This window comes from Homarus americanus, unplaced genomic scaffold, assembly GCF_018991925.1.
Source record: "Homarus americanus isolate GMGI-L3 unplaced genomic scaffold, GMGI_Hamer_2.0 scaffold57980, whole genome shotgun sequence".
In the NCBI taxonomy this organism is placed as follows: domain Eukaryota; kingdom Metazoa; phylum Arthropoda; class Malacostraca; order Decapoda; family Nephropidae; genus Homarus; species Homarus americanus.
The window spans coordinates 15,991,044-16,014,831 of record NW_024716703.1 but is presented as its reverse complement, the minus strand read 5'-3'; the positions used below and the strand labels follow the sequence as shown (position 1 = coordinate 16,014,831).

Sequence of the window (23,788 nt, the reverse complement as noted above, 5' to 3'; positions counted from 1 at the left end):
GGGCTTTGGGGGGAGGGGGGTGGGGAATAAGAGTAAAAAGAAATTAAAATAGAAAAGAAAAAGATTATATTAATCTATACCACGAAAATGACTGAAAACCAGCTTTTTGAAGTGAGACAGATTGCATGAGTATGGAAACACAGAAGGCAGAACATTCCAAAGTTTGGCTGTGTTAGGAAAGAAGAATGTACTATAATGGGTTATCATTCTAGTGTGACTGACATCCACAGAGAAACGGTGGGCACCGCGAGCATGACGAGAGTTACGAGCCCACGGCCTTGCCGGCAGTACACGGGATGCCAAATCCACCGAATATTGCCCGTTAAAGTACCTGTAAAAGAGAGACGGTGAAGCAACATTGCGGTGAAGAAAAAGGGAAGAGAGATTATAAACTAAAAGAGGAGAGTTAATAAGATGAAATGCCTTTGATACCACTCTATCTAACTGTTGGAAAGAAAAAGGGCCACCCCAGATATGGGAGCTGTACTCCAAGTTAGGACGAATGAATCCCTTATAAACTTGAAGCAAGTGCTCAGGAGTGAAGTAGCTACGGCATCTGTACAGCATACCCAGCTTTCGGGAGGCAGCTTTAGCAATGTTGTGGATATATGGCTTCCATGACATATTAGAGAAATGGTGAGGCCTAGCATATCTATTTAGAATTTGGTAGAGTGATTGCATCCTGAAATGAGATCGGTGAGAGATCATCTAATTTCGAAAGTGTAATTGGTAAATACATTGTTTTATTACTATTGAATTTAACCAAGTTTCTACCTCCCCATTCGGAGATGCTGAACAGATCCGCACTGATAGATGAAATGATATGAGCTCAAGAAACAGATCTAGTTTGAGAATTCGGGGGAAAGGAAAAATGTGATGAAGAGTGAAGAGTAGAATCATTAGCGTAAGAATTTATAGAATTAGTTGTAGTGTGAAGTAAATCATTGATAAAAAGAAGGAAGAGACTAGGTGAAAGAACAGAACCATTTGAGAGACCACTTTTGGAAGAGAAAAAGCGAAAGATCGATCCCTCGACAACAACTGCCATGGATCGGTTCTCAAGGAAGCTAGAAATTATAGAGCAAAGTGGGGGAGAAACCATAAAAGGGAAGTTTAGAAAGCAAAGACTTGTGCCATACCCTGTCAAATGGTTTGGAGATGTCAAGAGACATGACAAGAGTTTCCACATTATCCCTAAGAGAAGATGACCTAAGATGGGTGCAGTAGGAGAGCAGATTACCATTAGATCTCACCTGGCAAAAGCCATACTGGTGATCCAACAAAGGAGGAAGGTGTTCAAGGTGACAGAGAAAATGAGAGTTCTAAGATAGTTTCGAAAATCTTAGAGAGGGATGAAGTTAGTGCAATAGGGCATTAGAGGGATTAGAATGGTCACCCTTCTTTGGGATGGGCTGAACAGAGGCATGCTTCCAAGAAGAAGGAAATGTTTGGGTTTTGAGGCAAAGCTGAAAGAGGCAAGGAAGCACAGGGGCCAGAGCTTCAGCACACTCCCTCAGAACACGAGGGGGTATTCTGTCCGATCCATGCGCCTTGCTCACATCCAACCTGGATAACACACCAACAACCCAACGAGTGGAGATTATAGGAAAGGGCATAGGTTTAGTAGGAGGGATAGAGTTGGATTTGTCTAAGGTGGAGTTAGAAGAGAATAAGGTGCCAAAGTGATTGGCTTTGTCGGGGAGAGTTGGCTCTCGAGTTATCAGGTCAGAAAAGAGGGAGCGCAGAAGTTATTACAGATGTTTTTGGTTAAAGACCAGAAGGATTTACTAGAAGAAGAGTTAGTCAGATCAGCGGTCTTTCTTTTTTATAAAATTCCGCTTGGCCCTATGAAGAATAACCTTAACAACTATTCCAAGAAGTAATGAAAGAGTTGTGGGTCATAGGAGAAGGAGATTGTTTCATAACATCATATGCCCTCTCTCTCACCCTGCATGCAACAGAACAGACGCGATCAATCCATGATTGTAAAGCGAAATTTTTGGTAGAAGATGGAATAAATGCACTCATAGCACCCTGTATAACCCCAGCAATGCTGTCAGCACATACAGAGGCGTCCCGAGTGGAAAAGCAACCTTCATCTCAAGGAAAGTCGGAGAAGTATTCTCGCAAGAATTACCAGTTTGCCCTCCGATAGTCCCATAGTTGGTGTTCAGAGGGAAGTGGGGAGGTGGTCATGCCCAGTTTGATTTAATAAAAATAAGATCGTGATCAGAAGTCCCTGGGGGGGAATTGAGTACTGTATGAATAGTGTGAGAGGTTAGAAGTAAAACAAAGATCAAGAATGTTAGTAAGTTCATCGGGTCGATGAGGAACAAGTGTAGGGTGTTTGATTATTTGTTCCAGATCATTAAGTAAGGAAAAAGAGAGTGCCTCAGCTCCACCTGGGTCATCCCTTGCAGAGCCAAGCCACTCTCTGTGATGTACAGTCAGCCAAAGATGCACCGACCCCACCCTGGGTCTCATGCTCGCCATTTTACTTGGCAATACTTGGTAAAGGAAGGCTGTATGTAAAGGTGATTATGATTGGTGGATTGTTTTTGACTGTATCACTGTCAAGATAATTATTAAATAAACTATTCATTGTTATTTAAGGTCACGAAATATTTCCAAATTTTCGTATACAGTCTTGCGCCGGTTAACGTCCTAGATACATTCTTGGAAACGTGACGTTAACCGAAATGGACGTTGTCCGATCATCACATAAACTTTTTATTTATACTTACGTGTATGTGGAATACTATATACGTACATATACACTTTTACTGTTAAATCACTACTGTAATGGGATACAGGTGATTAATTTTTATCTCCTGTGCAAAATACATGACGTTTATATTAAAATTATTCACTGTTTTACAAGGATTCCAGCAACGCCGAGCAGATGGGAGAGAGGGTGGGAGCGGGGGGGGGGGTAGTACGTTTAACAGTCGGCACAGGCCCAGGTCTAACGCGTGTATATCTATCAGTTCTTAGGTGACTAAGATTCTCTCTTATCAAAAGCCAATGAAATGACCTGGGTGAATATAATTAACATAGCTGGGATTCTTGTAACATACTGATTAATTTGAATATAAACATGCTATAATTTGCACTAGACAAAACAATTTTAGTACCGTAATCAAATTAGTACATGTGCACTCCAGCTTTGCACTAAGAAATCTATGTAAATCTACCCAAAAATACAGTTGAAAAACTTTTTTATAAAATGTACTACAGTACTGTACACTAATGTACAACAATTTTTTATCTCTTGAGCAAAATATATGACGTTTATATTCAAATTATTGGCTGTCTTGCAAGGATTCCAGCAATGCAAATTATAATCTCCTAACTTTAGTCTGAGATATTATATAAGATAAAAACTGTAAGCCTAAAAGCCTGGCTGGGGGGGGGACTGACGGCTCCGCCACCCAGCGAGGGGTTGGGTTGAGGTGATAAGTTTGAGGTGAAGGTCTCTGTGTGTTTATTTAACAGTCCTACTAAGCTTCTTTCATTTTAAAATGCCAGTGATATGACCTAGGAAAATATAATTAACATAGCTGGGATTCTTGTAAGATACTGATTTATTTGAATATAAACATGTTGTAATTCGCACTAGACATAACAATTTTAGTACCGTAATCAAATTAGTACATGTGCACTCCAGCTTTGCACTAATTTATTTTACGTTTCTTTTAGTATGGTGTGTGCATGTAAATGGATGAAAATAAATGAAGAAATTTATGTAAATCTACCCAAAAATACAGTTGAAAAACTTTTTATAAAATGTACTACAGTATTGTACACTAATGTACTACATTTTTTATATCCTGAGCAAAATATATGACGCTTATATTCAAATTAATCTCTGTCTTGCAAGGATTTCAGCAATGCAAATTATATTATCCTAACTTTAGTCTGAGATATTATATGAAATAAACATAAAGAAATCACCAACCTTTTATCTTGAACACGAGGGTGGTGGGAAGACGGTGGGGGGGGGGGTGAGGTGACAGAATGTCTGGCGTTTGTTTGTTTGTTTATTTATTTGAGATAAGATTTGACAATTGGCGCTGAAGGCTTGCCTGCATGTTTATTTATCATTACTTAAGAGTGACTAAGCTCTTCTCATAATTTTCCACCCAAACGACCTGGGTGAATATAACTTACATTGGAGGGATTCTTGTAAGATAGTAATTTATTTCAATTTTTTTTTTTCAATTTAAATTTTAATTGTTTATTCCTTGATAGAGGAAGCGGGATCCTAGTGCTGTCACTTGGTACCCCTATACCATAACACCAGAAGCAACTGGCCAGTGTCACAAGTATATACAGTACAGTACAGTCATCCCTTGGTTATCGTGCCTAATTGGGACCGCGCCGATAACGAAAGTACAGATCCTATGGGATTTGTTCTAATTGGTTCAGGCACCCAAGACCCAACCCCAAGTTTCCCATTTTACGACCATTTAGACCCACTAAATATATATACAGCTAGACCCCGACTTACGACGGGGTTAGGGACCCAAATCCAGGTTGTAAGTCCGACATGGTCGTAAGTCCGACATAGATAAAAAAAAAAAAAAATTATTTTTTTAAATAAATAATCTACAATGAAATACAGTACAGTAAAAGTAATGAATAATGAGGAATGGATACAGTACAGTGAAAGTAATAAATAATAAGGAATGGTTACAGTGTGACTGAGCACTTCCCTTTAATGTAGTCAGCTGAATGCACATGGTGCCCCCATAATTTTCTAATTATACATGGAGACTACATTAACTGGAAACGTTTCGGTATAGAAAATGCGTGTGTCATTTGAAGAAGAAGAAGAAAAAAAAAAAAAATAAATAAATTAATAAAAAATCTGAGGCAGTCGTAAGTCCCGACGGTCGTAAGTCGAAGCAGTCGTAAGTCGGGGTCTGTCTGTATAATGTTATGGTAAATATCATAAACACACGTGGGCATGGCTAGGTTTATTACAAAGTGATGAAAAGGGTACGCTTAATACTGTAGTCCACAAAACATGTAGCTATGCATTTTTTATTTGGTCCCCCGTCATACGAGTCCGTTTTCTCTCATATCAGGGCGCCTGAATCCTCCGTTTTCTCTTTTAATTGTAGAGTGCACCAGAAACTTTACTATTTTTAGTAATGCCACAGAATTTGAAATTGCAACCCCAATTGCAACTGGGGTTGCAATTGTTGAGGCACCTAGATATGTCTGATTACAGCAAATGTGTTATTGTTAATTTGTATGTGAAAGACTTTATCCTCAATAGATGTAGGTTAACATTTCACCTGTAGGCAAATGCTTAAAAAAGCCTAAGTAAGGAAGCATATTCCTTTAACACATAATATCTGACCAGTATGGGGAGGATCATCATGTCTCCGTCAGGGGGTCGTGGAGTGGTGGTCCAGCAGGCGTAACTTTTTTTTTGGGGGGGTGGCGGGGCACGGACGTATATGTGATCAGACGTTGTTCGGTCAGACGTTAACCGGCGCATGACTGTATTTGCTTTAATAATGAAAAAAATTATATTACTGAATTGGCAACTCAACTACAACCACAGCTGCCACAAGATTCTCACATCAAATTTTATTCATTATTTAAACAAGCATACGAACATTTGGAAACTTCTCATAACCTTAAATAACAATTAATAGTTTATTATTATAAAAATGTTTCCTATGCTTTGTTTAATATTTATCCTGACAGTGATACAGCCCAAAACAATCACCTATACACACAGCCTTCCTTTACCAAGTACAGTCATGTGCCGGTTAATGTCCAACCGAACAACGTCTGATCGCATATACCCTGTTCCCCCAAAAAAAATAAAACACTTCCATGACGCCTGCTGGACCACCACTCCACGACCCCCTGACGGAGACACGATGATCCTTCCCATACTGGCCAGATATTATGTGTTAAAGGAATATCCTTCCTTAGGTTTTAGTAAGCATTTGCCTCCAGGTGTAATGTTAACCTACATCTATTGAGGATAAAATCTTTCACCTACAAATTGACAATAACACATTTGCTGTAATCAGACATATCTAGTTGCCTCAACAATTGCAACCCCAGTTGCAATTGGGGTTGCAATTTCAAATTCTGTGTCATTACTAAGGAATAACGAAGTCTCTGGTGCACTTTAAGATTAAGAGAGAAAACGGAGGACTCGGGCGACCTGAAGCGAGAGAAAACGGACTCCTATGATGGGGGACACAAGCAGTCACACGTGCCACTCATACTGACAGACTTGACACTCACTTACTTGACAAGTTTTTCCAACCATTAGTTGTGTACGTTATCTAGTGAATTTAGTCAGTATTGTACAGTACAAGTACACTGCTATGCAGTGGTACCTCGGTTAACAATGGACCTAAGTGCAAACCTGTACTGTACATGTACTAAATGATTACGGTACTAAAATTGTTGTGTCTATTGCAAATATAGCTTGTTTATGCAGGTATTCAAATAATTCACTATCTTACAAGAATCCCAGCAATGTAAGTTATATTCACCCAGGTCATTTGGGTGGCAAATTATGAGAAGAGCTTAGTCACTCTTAAGTAATGATAAATAAACACCCAGGCAAGCCTTCAGCGCCAACTGTCAAATCATATCGCCTCACCTCCAGCTCCCCCCCCCCACGCTCCCTTGCATGGGGGGGTTTAGGCCTTAAGTTTTTCATATAATATCTCAGACTATAGGAGAATATAATTTGCATTGCTGAAATCCTTGCAAGACAGAGGTTAATTAGAATATAAACGTCATATATTTTGCCCAAGAGATAAAAATTTTAGTACATTTAAATAATGTACAAGTTTTTCAACTGTATTTTTGGGTAGATTTACATAAATTTCTTCATTTATTTTCATCCATTTACATGCACACACCATACTAAAAGAAACGTAAAAGAAATAAATGACCTTATTGTAAAGCTGGAGTGTACCTGTACTAATTTGATTGCGGTACTAAAATTGTTAGGTCTAGTGCAAATTATAGCATGTTTATATTCAAATTAATCACTATCTTACAAGAATCCCAGCAATGTAAATTATATTCACCCAGGTCATTTCACTGGCTTTTTATAAGAGAGAAGCTTTGTCACTTAAGGACTGAAAAATAAACACGCGTTACCCCTTGGGCACCCGCTCCCCTCCCCCCCACGCTAGCTCACTTCCTCCCTTCCTCCCTCTCGCCCATCTGCCCAGCATTGCTGGAATCCTTGTAAAACAGTGAATAATTTTAATATAAACGTCATGTATTTTGCACAAGAGATAAAAATTAATCACCTGTATCACACTGCAGTAGTGATTTAAGAGTAAAAGTGTATATGTACGTATATAGTTTTCCACATACATATAAGCATAAATACAAAGTTTATGTTTTGATCGGACAACGTCCATTTCGGTTAATGTCACGTTTCCAAGAATGTATCTAGGACATTAACCGGCACATGACTGTATTGCCAGGTCAAATTGCGAGCACAAGACCTAGGGTGGGGTCGGTACAATGAAATCCCTTAGGTAGAGGATCTCGGTGTTCAGGTGTGTCAATAACAACAACTCATGGCAAGAAGTGAGTTAGTTAAAGGGTTCCAAATAGTTGGTAGAGTTGGAAGAACAATGTGCTATAGTGACCCCTGTTGTAAGCTGGTTTGCTGAAAGCTCACAAGAACACATCTGAAGTAAAAAACCTGATACAGCTTATCCCTTTATTTTCAAGTTATATTACAAATTACACACAGTAGTATTGTATTTTTTCTCTATTACTGAAAATGTTATATTAATCATGATGAACCATAAACCATAAGAGGCCCATCTTATGAGAATATAATACTGAATCAATAACCAAATAAATGTGACGAGTGTGGCAACACCTGATCAGCCCCAGCCTGCTTACTTACTTAAGTGTCTTAGTTCTCAGTAGGTCTATGTAGTCCAATTAAATGAGGATTTTGGGTGGAAAAAAATTGTATTAAGATTAAATTTTGGATGCATACTCCTGAAGGCGATAGAAATCAAGATCAATAATATTTCAGAGAGACAAAAATACTGGAAATATGATTTTATGCAAGATTGTCTCTTATTAATTTTAACCATAGGTGTTACAGTTTTTGTGTAATCCATGCCTGAATTCGGAGAAACTTTTTAGATACAGTATAGTGAAAAAAATTGATACTCACGCAAGGTTTTCTACAAATATCTCATAAAAAGGCATATACTACAGGTAACTCGCATTTTACGTGCGTTTGATTTCAGCGTTTTTGAAATAACACGATTGTTCAATTAATACCAAAAGCTAATTTACGCGCACCTATTTTTGAAATAACACACTCAAGACAGTTTAAATTTGCCACGCGTATGCGCCTGGCAGTGGAGTTGCGTGTGATGCCTGGTGAGGTGCTTGTAAGCTATAACAGTACCGTATATCGCGGCCTATAAGGCGTCGGGGTGCATAAGATGGCCCCCCCAAATTTCCATTTAAAAAGTAGTTTTTGAGCTCTATTCGCTGTATAAGACCAGTACCCCAAATGTGACACTTACCCACTGACTCAGTAGTCCTCTACCAACCATCCTTGGCTTTTTAAAATAAGGCCAATTCACTTCAAGTAATGTCATCAAATATTACCCGCTGGTGTAGTGTAAACACTAGTGACATCACTGAAGCGTCTGCTATTTACCGGTAACTGGAACTAATGTCGGTGTCTTGTAAAATTTTTCCATTTACTTGAAATGGATTTACCGATTTATTTGTTTATTTATTTATTTATAATATACTGTAACATATTAAACACACTGCAAGTATTTTCTTTCATTTATACGCTTGCTTCGCACGATCGGTGGTGGGAGTGTTCCCTTGTCTCGGTGGTGTGACTGTGTTCCGACTATTTATACAACAGGTGGTTCAACAGCAACCACCGTATTCTAATTGTGGTGTTTCATTAGGATTTGAGTGAAAAAGGTTACCCGTATGTACTTACTACATACATTTATTACACAAACATATTTATATATATATATATATATATATATATATATATATATATATATATATATATATATATATATATATATATATATATATATATATATATATATATATATATGCTGAATATACTATGTACAAAAATGAATGTTCAATGAATTATTTATGGTGCCTTAGGTACTGCTATTCCACTTCAGACACAAAGACGGCTATAAGTAGCCTTGTTATCTACCCTACATCTCACCCCTGAGCCAGAGGGAAGCTCTTTGTAATTAACATTTGTTTGCTTATTTTCCATTTACTTGAAATAGATTTATTTAATTATTTGTTTATTTATTTATTTATAATATACTGTAATATATTAAACACTGTAATTATTTTCTTTAATTTATAAATTGATTTGCACAAAGGAATGTTTTCCAGTAGTGTTTCATTAGATTTGAGTGAAAAATATTACGCATTACTTACTACATACATTTATTACACAAACATATATATGTATATATATATATATATATATATATATACATACATACATACATACATACAATACATACATACATACATACATACATACTTTCTGTCTCATTTACACACAATTGCAGTTTCAATTGTTCCTCTTACTCTGACAACACAACATACATACAGTATATTATTTCACTTTTGACTTTTTTTTAATTTTGTATTTATTTATAGTTAGTTACTTAAAATTAGGCCAATTCATTTCAAGTAATGGCATCAAATGTTACCGGCTGGTGTAGTTAAACACTAGTGACGCTCACTTAGCCGTCTGTAATTAACTGTCGATAGTTTCAAGAATTAACGACTCATTTACTGAATATTCTTTGTAAAAAATAAATTTAAATCAATTATTTATAGGAGATAAATATTATTATGAGTAAATATACCGATACCGGTATGCATTGCTGACCAATTTCAGGTGCTAAAAGAAGTCACTTCTTACTTGTCTCTCACTGGCAAATGGGGGGCGGGGAGGTGTGTGATGATAGCAGCTGTGTTTATTACAGGGTATGTTAGACAGGTTTATAATACATTTTATTATTTTAATATAACCGTAATCTTAATTTGAATCCAGCTTGCAAACGTAAGTTTCAGTATAAAATAATTACTGGTAGGACTTTGTGAGTGGCTTACGATGTTTCCATCACCACTCTTGACACAATATTTAAGATGTAAGAATTTTATATTTGTTGCTTAAGACGACCCCCTAACTTTGGGCAGATTTTTTTAATGTTCAAATTTCGTCTTATAGTTTGAGATATACGGTAGTCCCTCGATTAACGAACACAATTGGTTCCTCAGAGTCGTTCGCTAACTAAAAATTTCGTTAACTGAATCAGTTATTTCAATGGGATATTGGGTAATTGGTTCCAACTCACAGAAAAAGTTTACATACAAATTACTGTATACCAGTAATAGAATTAACAAAACATTAAATCTAAGCTAAATACAGTACAGTACTGTACTGTACAGTATACTGTACAATGATAAATAAAAAAACAATAGAATACTGTATTTTAACTTATTTTGTGGTGTGTATGTCGTATTCCCGGCAGCTGATTGTAGAAGCAGTCGATGACGACATGCCATATTCTTTACAGAGTGCATTGGTTCTAATGCCTTCTTCATGTTTCATAATAATTTCTGCACTGTGTATTATCAATATGTTAACTAAATTTCAGAATGACCAATAATTTTAATGTAAAAATGCAAAAATATTCAAGAGACCAACAAACTGGATGTTCACTCCACTGTAAACAAAGTTAAACTGAGAAGTGTTGTTGGGTGATTCAATCAGCTGATTGGCACACAAAAACTGTTCCCTGTACAGTGGGGTATGCTATAACGAACGGATCTACAGATATTCCTCTTGAACGGTTTTTACCTATAAATTAGAGAATGCTATATGACGAAACTCCTACTAGCGAACATTATTTAAAAAAAAAATTTTTTTTTTTTTTTTTTTTTACTAATTTATCGTTTTTTTATTACAAATATTAATGATATTCTTTATTTCAGGGGTTTAGATATATATTTATGCACTTTTTTACAATTTTATATTATATTTTTCAGGGTTAAGTGGTTGTATTTGGGGGCCTGGAACGGATTAATCCTATAACGAACGAATGCTATAACGAACAAGGTTCTAGAACCAATTAGATTCGTTATAGCATACCCCACTGTACTGTATATACAGTGAAACCTCTAAAATTCTAACTTCAAAAATTCGGATACATCTAAAATTCGAATAGCATCTGATTAAAAATTAGTGCCAAAATTTTTGTTTTCAAATTTGAAAATATCGGCATAATAATTCAAGCTATCAAATGCGATCATAATGCTGAGCACAAGCGCATCCGGGTTTCAAGACAAGCTAGGTCACGCATTGTATCCAGTACAGTGAAGGTGGATGGAGACGGAGTGTTGTACAGTACATACAGTATTTGGAGACTGGCAGGATTACATGGAACCACTGTAGCTATAATGTTCTAAAGTATTAGAATAAACGTTGTTGAATATAAATACAGTAATATTTTTAATTTATTATACTGTACCTATTGCTTATTGACAGTTTTCAGATATGTAGATAATTTTTGTAGCATGTTTTGATACAACACTTTGCTCTGGCACTTCCATACATCTAAAAATCGTATACTTCATGGGCCCATGCAATTCACATTTTCGAGGTTGCACTGTATTATTAATATGTTAACTGAATTAGAATGACCAATAATTTTAATATAAAAAATGAAAAAATATTCAAGAGCACAACTTTCTTGATATTTACTCCACTGGAAGCGACTGTAAACATAGAAACAATTACAGTGGTTCCTCGATTAACGAACGCCTCGGTTAACAAAATTTTGGTTAACGAATTACCTTCCATAAGAATCTTCATTTCGGTTAACGAACAAAAATTTGGTTAACGAAATTCTTACGAAAATGTTTCGACATGCTTTGGCTTGCTCACCAGCTGGAAGATTAGTCCATCAATACAGAAATCGGTTTTTGGGCTTACATTCGTTAAAATTGGAGTAAATATCAAGAAGGATGTACTATTCAATAATTTTCCAAGTTTTATATTAAAATTTTTAGTAATTTTAACACTTATTTAACATAATTGCAGTACAGGGAACTAGTATTTGGTGGGCCCATCAGCCACTTCACTCACCCACCAAGGCCTCAGTTTGTATCTCTGTTCAGTGGAGGAAACATCTTGCTTGTGGGGCTCTTGAATACAGAGTATTTTTACATTTTTACAGTACAATTATTGGTCATTTTGAAATTTATTTAACATATTGACAATATATAGTGCAGTGCAGTGTTGATTTAAAGAAAATAATCCTGAATTACACCTAGTGAACTTAAAATTTTATGGGTGAAATGACAGCATCAAGCATGGGGTGATTTCTCTTCCACTCCCACTTCCTTCTCTTCTCCCTTCTCCTCCACCCCCAATTCTAGTTCCCATCATCATCATCAACCAGGCACCTTCTATATACACACCTCAAAGTAAGTGTACTTTACTGCATTTTTTTTTTACTTTGTATGCAATTTTTGGTGAGCTGGAACCAATTACCCAAAATCCCATTGAAACAATGGTTTCGGTTAACGAAATGAACCCTTCTCCCTCTTCCTAGTTCACAATGAGAGATTAACCTTATAAAATACCACTGACTTGACACGAGAATATAATTCGCATTGCTGGAATTCTTGCAACATGGCGATTAATTTGAGTATAAACATCCCTTATTTTGCACCACACACACACACACACACACACACACACACACACACACACACACTTACTTACTTCATCCTTGACCACCGACGGGTCAGACGCACCTGGCGCTGCTCAGCAGCAGCCCCGTCAACTATTATGTTGGCTCATACCAACTCCCCCCCCTGAACCCTCCTCCCCACCGGAATATCAACAAGTTCTCGCCAGAAGTTACTATTTCATTTGGGAAAGGAATGGAACCAGTGTTGAATAGTGGTGAACAGTGCTTAAGTAAGTGAAAAACAACTCGACAGTTACAGTTGAGTCTTACCCAAGCTAACCTTCACACAGTGAGTTCCCAGGTACCCAGTGATAATTCCCCTGAGACTCCACAATGGGGAGGCCTGGGACCACACCTCAGTGAGTGAGGTCCTGTGACCACGTGGTGTCCCCATGATGCTACGACACCACGTAGTGAATGAGTTGCTACAGCATCATGTGAAGTTCCTCATAACACCATCTGTGAGGGAATTACTACACCACGTGATGCCCCTCATAACACCATCTGTGAGGGAATTATTACACCACATCAGGTCCCTCATACACCATCTGTAAGGGAATTACTACACCACATCAGGCCCCTCATAACACCATCTGTGAGGGAATTACTACTTTATTAGGCCCCTCAAACCATCTGTGAGGGAACTACTACATCATCAGGCCCCTCGTAACACCATCTGTGAGGGAGTTACTTACACTACTTGTCTGCTGTTCAACACCTCAGCTCACATGATCTATGTGTGTAAACATTAATCTGTATGTTCACTGTATGTTCCTTCACCTTTCTAATGAAGGCTTTTGTTAAACCACCAATGTATATAATAAGTCATTTATGTCCAATGTATATTTTCAGCCTTCGGGCTGCAAACTTTTTCAATAAACCGTTTATTATTATTATTATTATTTACACACACACACACACACACACACACACACACACACACACACACACACACACACACACGGAAATTAAGACAACAAGCATCCAGTTAGGGTCTTGTTGTGTGACTGCATGGAGGCGAATTAAAAGATCAGCTGTTGAGGAGCTTATCGTTTGGCAACACTGGTGCATGTTACCACTCCTTTTCATTCCATCTCTCTAATCACCCACACCTTTCTGCTTTCTCACTCCATATTTTAAAATGTTATGTAATGCAATGTTGAAGGGATACAACTTTGCTCATTTATACTTATACTTATCACAATCTCTCTAAAAATACTTTAGGTTTTGTGTTTTTTCAAGACATCTTCAGGTCATGAGACCCACTAATTCCCCACCAAGAAAGGGTGACCTGACATTCCATCAGAAGGTCAGTAATATAAGACCACTAATCCCCCACCCTACCTCCACCTGACATTGGGTCAGGTCAGGTCCCCCCCCCAAAAAAAAATACTTTAACTTTCATTTTTATTCAAGACATTTTCAGAAAATTATCTTGATTTTCAACCTCGGAAAATTTGTTCCTAAAGCCGGAATTTTTTTAAATTTCCGGCTTTGGGAATGATTTTCAGAGCAAATTTCAATTCCGGCTCTCGGAGATTTCCGGTTTTGAGGGATTATGGCTAACGGAGATATAACTAGTTGAAATTGTAGAGCATGAAATTCACTATAGGTTCACTAAAATATATTTCCTTGAAACAGTTTTCAAAGCTTTTTTTCCGACTCATTCAATAAATCTGTAATACAAATTCATTTCCACACCACTTTTGAGGGAGAGTTTTTGGCACTTTTTTTTTATAGTGGTTTCCCCATCAGGCCTATTCCATATTTTTCTAGTTTAAGATGATGCCATTAATTACTTGAAAAAGTCCTCGTCATTAGTCACAATAAGGTCATCAGTGGGTTCATCTGCAGTTTTGGAATTCAGACAACTTTGCCCATGACAGTTACTGCACATTATAGAACAGGGTAAACCAGATTTTACACAACCACACCACTTCCCGCACCCTAATTTGCAGCCATGTGAAATAAGTTTAAAAATATTTGTGGGGTCTGGTGCCTCGGTTGTGTAGACAGGTGGAAGAGAATTATTTTTTTTTCCCAGCCCCACAACTCAGGCTGAAGTATTTCTTCTCGCCAAGTCTGAACTTGGTGAAAGACACGATAAGCAAGTTGCCTAGCTGCTGCTGAAGTGGGCGGAAGACTTGGTAATGACACAGCATTATTTGAGTGACTGACAGATTTGATAAAAAGTAAAAACTGTATTGATTGAGACTTGTTTCAGTTTGTAGGGCTTTGAACAGAGTGAGAATGAAATGCTCTCCAGCAGCTGCAACTTCATCATGAGTCGATTGAGGATTGTTGAAAATTGATACCATTTCTTGCAGAGAGTCATCTTTGTTCAGGAGATTGATAGTTTTAATTTTTCCAAACCCGTAAAATGAGAACATTGTGTCGCAACCAATTAAAGCATGACCTACCAAAACGGATTCTTTGCAGTTCTTTAGAATATTTGAGCGCTGAAAATCTTGAGAACTATAAAATCTTGCCCTAAGGTTTCTGTGGGCTTCTTTTAAAACATAATATTCCTGTCTTCTTGAGTAAGAGCAATAAGCAGAGCTAGATCTCCATCCTGTCCAACTACAACAATGGAGTTATGTAATAAGATCCATTGATAACACTGAACAATTAGTACAGTACACCCGGATATTTCGCGGATTTTTATTTGCAGTCCTCTATTATTTGTGGATGACACCCTGGATGTACCCAAGAATGTCTACAGGTAGTTTTAAAGTTGCCGGCATTTTTGCGGCCTGTACGGGGACCACGCGAGTTTTGTGGCGTCCCGCAAGGTGTCTCTCTTGTCCCGGGAGGCTGGCCCATGTGAGCCCCGCTCTCTCCACCTAGGATAAACATTTGTCCATGTTGCACATGTGCTAATTTGCTCTCGTAACAACTGTGCTCCTCGTGCTTGTTATGGCTCCCAAACACCCTCAACCACCTTCGTCCAGCCACGGGAAGGTGTCCAAACAAGTGAAGAGAGAAAATGTCATGTATTTCTCCCATACTTATGCCTGGCTACGCCTCGCAATGGGAGTGGTTGAAAGGAGTGACTGCTGGCTAGCGCGTTGTCTGCAGTTTTAACTCTCCTCACTCCCTGCCATATTTCACTGGATTTACTGTTATTAATAGTGTTTACTGATAGAATAGTGCTTAACAGTGATTAATCGTGTCATTGTAGCTAAGTTAGCTCATCATTGTAACCACCAGGCTACTGGGCCAAGCTTTTAGGTGTTATGGTTTTTTCAACTCTTATTTTTGGGTAGATATTTGTAACCCTTCTTCATTTACTTTTACTCATTTACATACACACACCATCCTACATACATAGTGTGAAAAAGTATAAAGTATTACACCACTATTACCAACATCCTTCCTGTTGGGTTGGCCAGATGGCTATGAAAGAAATTCTGTAAGTTTGATCTACACATCAACCCAGCTGGTGCCTTATGGCAACTCAATCAACTCAACTTTAATAACAAAGCACGGAGTTGACCTTATGGTAGACTCATTTTTCTACATTACATTTTGTTGTCGTGTTTCTTATTACGGTATTTGTGAGAGGATTCCCCATTATTATTTATTTGTATGCATTTTAATTATAATAATTAACGGTTTATTAACAGAGCATGGTAGCCGGAAGGCTGAAAATATACGGTTACATAATTGGGGAATGGGTCAATTGATTGACAAATAACTAAGTGATACAAATATAATATATAATAACTAAGTGGGGAGAAGGTTATACTACACGGCATTTCAACATAGTGACAGTGCAAAAAGGTAAAATTGGCCGTGCGTGCGTGCCAGCTCGCACAAAGACAAAAGTCGTGTTGCGGTTTTGTCCGAAGATTAAATATAACTCGTGAAACATTATGAGAGCCCCCTACCACAAGGTAGAGCGCACCAAAGGTTTAGCCCTTCGGCGTATGTTTTCACCAAATTTCACGACACAACTTTTGTCTTTCATTGTGTAAACACACACACACATACAATACAGGTGCTCCTCTACTTACGAACGAGTTACGTTCCTGAGGCTTGTTTGTAAGTCCAACTTTACTCTTGTAGATACCAAATATATTGTAAAAAATTAAAATATTATGGATATTTAGTACAGCTCACTCGTCTCCTCTTTGGTAATGTTTGATCTATCTGGAATTTTCTTTAAAATAATCCAGTCTCATCCACATTAAACACCTGTTCTGGCAGGTAACTCCCACAGTGATGATGTGTGTATCTCTGAAAGTTTGTAAGTTGAACGTTCTTAAGTAGAGGAGCACCTGTACAGGTAAAATAAATACTTGTCTTAAGGGCAAACACAAAGGGAATATACATTTCTTTGTACACAAGTAAAAATTTACCCCCCCCCCCCTTCCAGTCAGCAAATGTTATTTGCAGATTTGGCGATTCGTGGCTATTTCAATAATCTAACCCCAATGAATTTGAAGGGCATGCTATACTAAAATTCTTTTCTAAGGTGCAGTTAGAGCTTTATTCTCATCGAATAAGATTTTGTAATATCCTGACTAATTACTTTTCCTGCTGGTGTTATGCATTTTATTCCACCCATCGAGTGAAATTGTTCCTTTACCGGTTAGGGTTTTTATATTGAAGTCTGCATTGTCAAAAACATATTGATAGAAAGAATCTTTGTCTAAATCAGGTTTCCAAGATTTAACAGCTTATCACTCAAACAATGCAACATCATTATAGCTTGAACAAAATCCCAAATTTGACACTGCATTGTCAATGCTTTTGGAAGCTACTATTCGAAATACATACACCGAGAGTCAAAGCAGTATGGAAGATAGAAATGAGCGCGGTCTTGTTGCAGCAATTATAGAATGGGCAATTGCAGTACACTGTTTTGCTACTTTTTCTTTTTTCCGCCTTTTTTGCTTTTCTGGATAACGGTGTCCAAAAATGCATGTAATGTTTCGGGAACTACACCATGTGCATCCTTCATAAAATCTGTGATATCAGGGTAGTCCATAGTGTTATAAGCAGCTGTCCTAATAATCCCTCGGACTATAGTTGCTTCAGCTTCGACCATTTGCAGAAGCGCTCATCCTTCTCATTAGTTTTTCTTTCACTGTACCATGAATTGATCAGTTTAAGTCCGGAACCACGGAAACAAGCAACTTGTGGTCATTTATTAATTTTTGCAAACATGACACCATCCCCGTATGTATTTGTTAATTTTTCTTTCAGCATTTTCTCAGTTATCGACATGCCTTCTGGTAAATATTCATAAAATTTCTTCTTCAAATCATGTAAAGTAAACTGGCATTCGTCAAAGTCATCAATAAAGGCACAGAGCTTTTCGAAAGCAGAAGTTATGTCTTAATCTTGTGGGCGTCCTCTTTTTTGAGTTGATGGTGGGTTGCATGCAAATTTGGATGAGCATTTTCTCTGATAGCGTGCTTCTTCTGCTTCAAGACAAATCCCACTTTTTCATCGCCTCCTCATTCTCACCCTATTCGTTGTTCCTTTGTTCAGCATTTTCATTAGTCTATCTTTTAGAGTCAAAGTTCGAACCTTGTTAGTTACTTGGCGTTTCGCTGCAGGCTTACTCTTTTCAGCAAGAATGTAATTTTTCACCACAAAAGCAAACAATTCTTTTTGAAATCAAATTTTTCTTGTGATCGCAATATAGTACGCAGATTCTGTTTACTAGTTTCTGCTTTTTTTTAAATCCCTGGCAATGTTTTTTTCTTTGATGTATTCATGTCTGCAAACTATATGCATTTCAATGGTGTCCACTTTTATAAATTTTTCAAAATGACTGTCTTCGGATTTGGCTTGCAATTCTTAAGTTCTTCATGCCGTCCATCACAACCACTGTTTTTCCATCTGCTAAATTATTACCACAGTAAAAACAATCACTTGCAGATGCCATACTGATTTTATGCTAAGTAGTTTCTCTCAGGTAACACTGCAGTGTTCTAAGTCACACCTGGAAAAGAAACATTTTTGAGTGAATGAGGAAAAGTTTCCCAATTTTAACAGAAATTTTATTGCCATATATTCAAATAGTAGAGAATTTTCTGCTTTATAATTTCAACTACAGTCAACCCTCACTTTACGCGGTCCCACATTCCGCGTTTCCACGTTTACGCGGTACCCTGCCGAAACAGGAATGCTCACATTCCGCGGTGCATGTACCCCTTTACGCGGAGAGCGGCTGGCGAGCCGCGCCATTTTTGGATCCAAACCTCCCGCCATCTCTCCTGCCCTCTCCTGCCATCCGCCATGTTGTGTAAGCAGCGCGAGCATGGTGCGCACAAGGTCGCCCAGTCATCAAAACATTACCGAGTTCTTCACCCGCCACCCACCACAGCCGGCCCAAGTCAGTGATAGTGATAATTATAGTGAGGATATGGACTTATATGGACTTTGAGGGGTTTGACAAAGAGGCCCTGCAAGCCTCTGTGGTGGATAGTGATACAATTGATACAAGTGATACAGGTGAGGGCCAATAATCTGCCCTCTGCCTCGGAACCAACCGCCCATCCCCGTGTGCCCAGCCATCTTTTCTACTAATGTAAGTGTTAAAAAACCTAATATTATTGATATTTCTCTTAATTATTAATATTGTGTGCATACCATCATAAAGTTAAGATAATATTTTTACTACAACATAGTTGTGTGTCGTCAAAAAGTGGAGTTTGGGGGGTCGGCCCTGTCTCTATTTCAATTAATCCCATATGTTATGTTGTTCACTTTACGCGTTTCTCACTTTCCGGGGTACCCTGTGGGTTGAATTAACTGCGTAAAGTGAGGGTTGACTGTATATGCATTTTTAATGAGAAACTAAGTGTTTTGGAGTTATTTGCCGAAAACCTTGCAGGAGAATCTATTTTTTCACTACACGCGAAAAGTTTCTCCCGAATTCAGATGTGGATCACACAAAAACTGTAACACCTATGGGAAAAATGAATAGGGACAATCTTGTTTAAAATCACATTTCCAGTATTTTTGTCTCAAAATATTATCGTCTGATGCATAGTTTAGCTGTAAAATGTGAAAAAGGTAATGAGAACACCCATTTTGGGGGGGGGGGGCCTATGGGGTCAAAAAGGGGGATGCTCCCCCCAGACAGAGGAGAACTCTTTTGATCTTGATTTCTATAGCCTTCAGGAGTATGTATGCAAAATTTCATCATAATTTATTTCCACCATTTGCCCCTCTTTGAGCTAATTTGACTGGACTATATAGGAAATCTGATTAGACCACTGTGCAGTATTCAGTAAGTGATGTTTATTTCATAAAAAAAAAAAATTGTCTTCCCCATTTCTTGTTTTTATTTTTTTATTTATATATAGTAGGGTATGCTATAACGAATCTACTTGGTTCTAGAACCTCCGTTCGTTATAGGGGTAATCCGTTCTAGGCCCCCAAATACAACCACTTAACAATGAAAAATATAATATAAAATTGTAAAAATTGTAAAAAAAGTGCATAAATGTGCATTTAAACTCCTGAAATAAAGAATATCATTAATACTTGTAATAAAAAATAATAAATTAGTACAAAAAATAATAAAAAATACTGTTCGTTGTAGGAGTTTCGTTCGTTATAGCATTTTCAATTTTATAGGGAAAACCGTTCTTTATAGGAATATTCGTAATATAAACCGTTCGTTATATATATATTTTTTTAGCATTTCTGGTGACCAGAGTATCTCAGAGTCCAAAATAAAAAGCAAATTCCATTATATTGAAGTAAGTTCATCATGGTTTTACTATTATTATTTTATTTTTTATTTTTATAATTTTTAAATTTATTTATTATTATTATTATTATTATTATTATTATTATTATTATTAATATTATTATTATTATTATTATTATAATTATAATTATAATATCCCACCTCAGTGACCCATGCCCGGGTGAGCTAATCCCCATTAAAAAAAAAATCCTCTGGACATGTCTGTTACAGTACAGTTGGGTGGCCACGCAGTAGCAGCGTGGCGGACAAACAAAATGCTTTTTTTATGGGATTAGCCCACCAGGGCATGGGTCAATGACCCACATCAGGGCCTGGGGGCAAAAATACTGTACTGTATAATAATAATAATAATTAATAAAAAATTTGAAAAAATATTAAATATAATATACAGTACTGTAATAATAACAATAATAATAATAAAGGACCATAAATAAAAAAGAAAAAGCGATCATTAGTAAGAAACGATATGCAGGACATTATATATGTTGTGTTGTGAAAGTAAGAGAAACAATTGAGACCCTGCAATTGTGTGTAAATGAGGCAGAAAGTCAGATCAGCAGAAACTGGGATTTGGTCACACTTTTCGTGATGCCATATGGCAGCAGGGTCTACCATTAGACAAAACATTATGCTTCCTATATCTTCCCAGCTGGTCGTATCTCCCTGTTTCATAGCTGCCTACTACCTACCTGTTACCCTCGATATTAAATTCAAACAACCTCTGCTACAATTATTATTTTACTCATTAAAAGATATAGAACAAAATACACTATAATATAACAGCTGTCATCATATAAACTATACTGTACTGTATAGTATTTCTATTGAGATATTTATCCTCTGTTCCGATGTTGATGCCATAATGTTGCCACATTGTCTCTAATATATTTTCAGTAACATTGGCGAATGACAAACTGTGGCATAGAGTTATCTTTAGTTCTTTCAACAGATAAGCCTATCCAGTCATCCTCACATTTTTGTTTTCACTTCAACCTTTGCTCGTGTAGTATTTGGTCCAGGAAAACTCAGGCTACATTTATCAGTTTATTGGTGTTGCTAGGAGAACTGTGCTCTAGCACAGAGCGAGAGTCAGTGGTGGTTCCAAGGCCGCCCACGAGTATATATAACGGCCGACTGAACGAAGCTGTCTCGGCTCAAGTCTTGAACCAAGCTCGGCCACATCAGCCAGCCGACTCAACAACAGTTACATGAATAGAATTGCTAGTTACAACAATTACTGTATAGTCATTGCTAACTATATTACATTACATTACATTCATTATACTTCATTCGGTACACTAGTCTATTACAATGGTTGTGATGAATGATTATTATTATGATGCTTTTGATGAATGTTTATTATGATGCTCATGATGAATGTTTGTGATGAATGTTTATTTTGAGGTTGGGATTATGTTTAAGTTTCATAAGAATGTACTAAGAGTGATAGTATGTAAGGGACATTTATGCATTTGCATGTATGTTTGTACATAGTAAAGCATATGTTGATAATGAAACTATTAATTAAAATTTCTATTTCTTTAACTACCAGGAATATCCTCAGTACAAGCTGCACCCTACAAATCTGCCAATAAAGAACTTAAGAAGAAATATGCTCGTCTGCTTAATAAGCACAGACAGAGATATCACCTACTTCTTAAGAAGTATAAATCTTTGGAAAGCAAGTTTGCTGTAGTTGAAGATGCTGGTACTCCAGAGCAAGTTATCAGAGATGCTAAAAATTTCTTATCAGAAGAGCATGTCCTGTTTTTGGAAAGTCAGATGTTCCTGAGGAACAGACCAGGAACAGGCAATCGATTTTCCAAAAAATTTATGAAACTCATGATAGAGTATTATAAGCGTAGTGCTGCTGGATATAGATTTCTCAGGACAATTTTCACTATTCCATCAGTAAAAACAGTACAGAAGTGGCTGAGCAAACCTTTACAAATTAGAGAGGAAAAAGAAAGTGATCCTTTAGCAATAACCTCACAGAGGAGAGAGTCTGGCACTAGAAATGAAAGGGAAAGCAGTGTTGAAGCATCAGGCTCTGGCTTAAGAAAGCATCAAAGTGTAAGTAAAGGTGAACATGGTTCAGGAGATAGAAGGGGTTATTCTTCCACCAAATTTTCTAAAGGAAGATTAACTCCTGATGAATCTGATATGGAAGAAGGCTCATCAGAAGAGTATGATTCAGAAGAATCAGGACTTGAAGAGATGGAAGATGAAGAGGGGATGGAGGAGAGTGAAAATTCAAGTAAAAGATTAACAGGACAAACCAGTCATGGTTCAAATGAGGAAGAAATCACAATTGAGTGGGAAGAAGAACCTTGGCCTTCTGTTGTTATGGAATGATTTTTAAAAGTTTTCCTTCAATATGTTTATATGACAAGGACATCATTGTAACCATATTTTATACTAAATATGAAGCCTTATTGTACTGTAAATAACCCTTGTCAGTAGTTTGTGTGACATTATTGTATATATTAGAGGTCTTAACTATTTTTATAAGTATTTAATCATTAAAGTCAATCACACAGTAATCTATAAATTAATGAAACTGTATATCTTTCACCTGAAGGTATGTTATTGTAAAAATATGAAAGTACAAGTTCAATAAAAGCAAATGTTATGTCAAGCTCAGATTTTTAAATACAGTACATGACAAGATGAATGTGCAGTACTGTACTGTACTGTATCTTATTTTTTAATTCATAGAAAAAAGCTCTTACAAGAAAATCCTGAACAGTGAAGGCAAAATATGGATACACAACTTTTGTTTTTCTTTTTCTCAAATAATTTTGTTAGGTTTCTTCTACTTGTATTTAAACATCCTAATACCTGTACTAACAATAGAAGCCATAAAAAAATAAACAAACACAGTGACATAATATTTACTGTACATGCAAAATTAAAAATATAGTTCTACCTTTACAAATTAGGATCTCATTCTACATACCTGGTATCCATTAGCTGTCAAGAGGAAAAAGGCTGACTCAGATTTATGTAAATCTTAAGTACATTAAAAGAAGAAAGGATAGAGTTCTACAAGGAGTCTAAGATTAGATAGTGTAAAGTTGAAATTATAGTTTCCTTGTTCAATTTGTCAACAATAGCCAATTTGCTTTTAAAATGGCTATCTTTTATCCACATTTTTTTCTTCTCTTTGTTCATGTAGTTCCTGGACAAGGATCTAAATTTTTAAAGGCTCTCACAGGAGGTTTATTCACCAACAGGAGATGATGTTTCA

General features: G+C 36.9%; 1 protein-coding gene across 5 annotated transcripts in view; it reads left to right on the top strand.

Moving 5' to 3' along the window:
* Nucleotides 1–23,476, top strand: part of LOC121858313 — a 175,293-nt gene extending 151,817 nt beyond the window's left edge. For all 5 annotated transcript variants that reach the window (XM_042354649.1, XM_042354648.1, XM_042354647.1 and 2 more), the window contains one exon: nucleotides 22,091–23,476. In XM_042354649.1, the coding sequence (XP_042210583.1) occupies nucleotides 22,091–22,893 (803 nt within the window). In that variant the 3' untranslated portion in view covers nucleotides 22,894–23,476. The remainder of the gene's footprint in view (nucleotides 1–22,090) is intronic.
* Nucleotides 23,477–23,788: the final 312 nt, after the last annotated feature.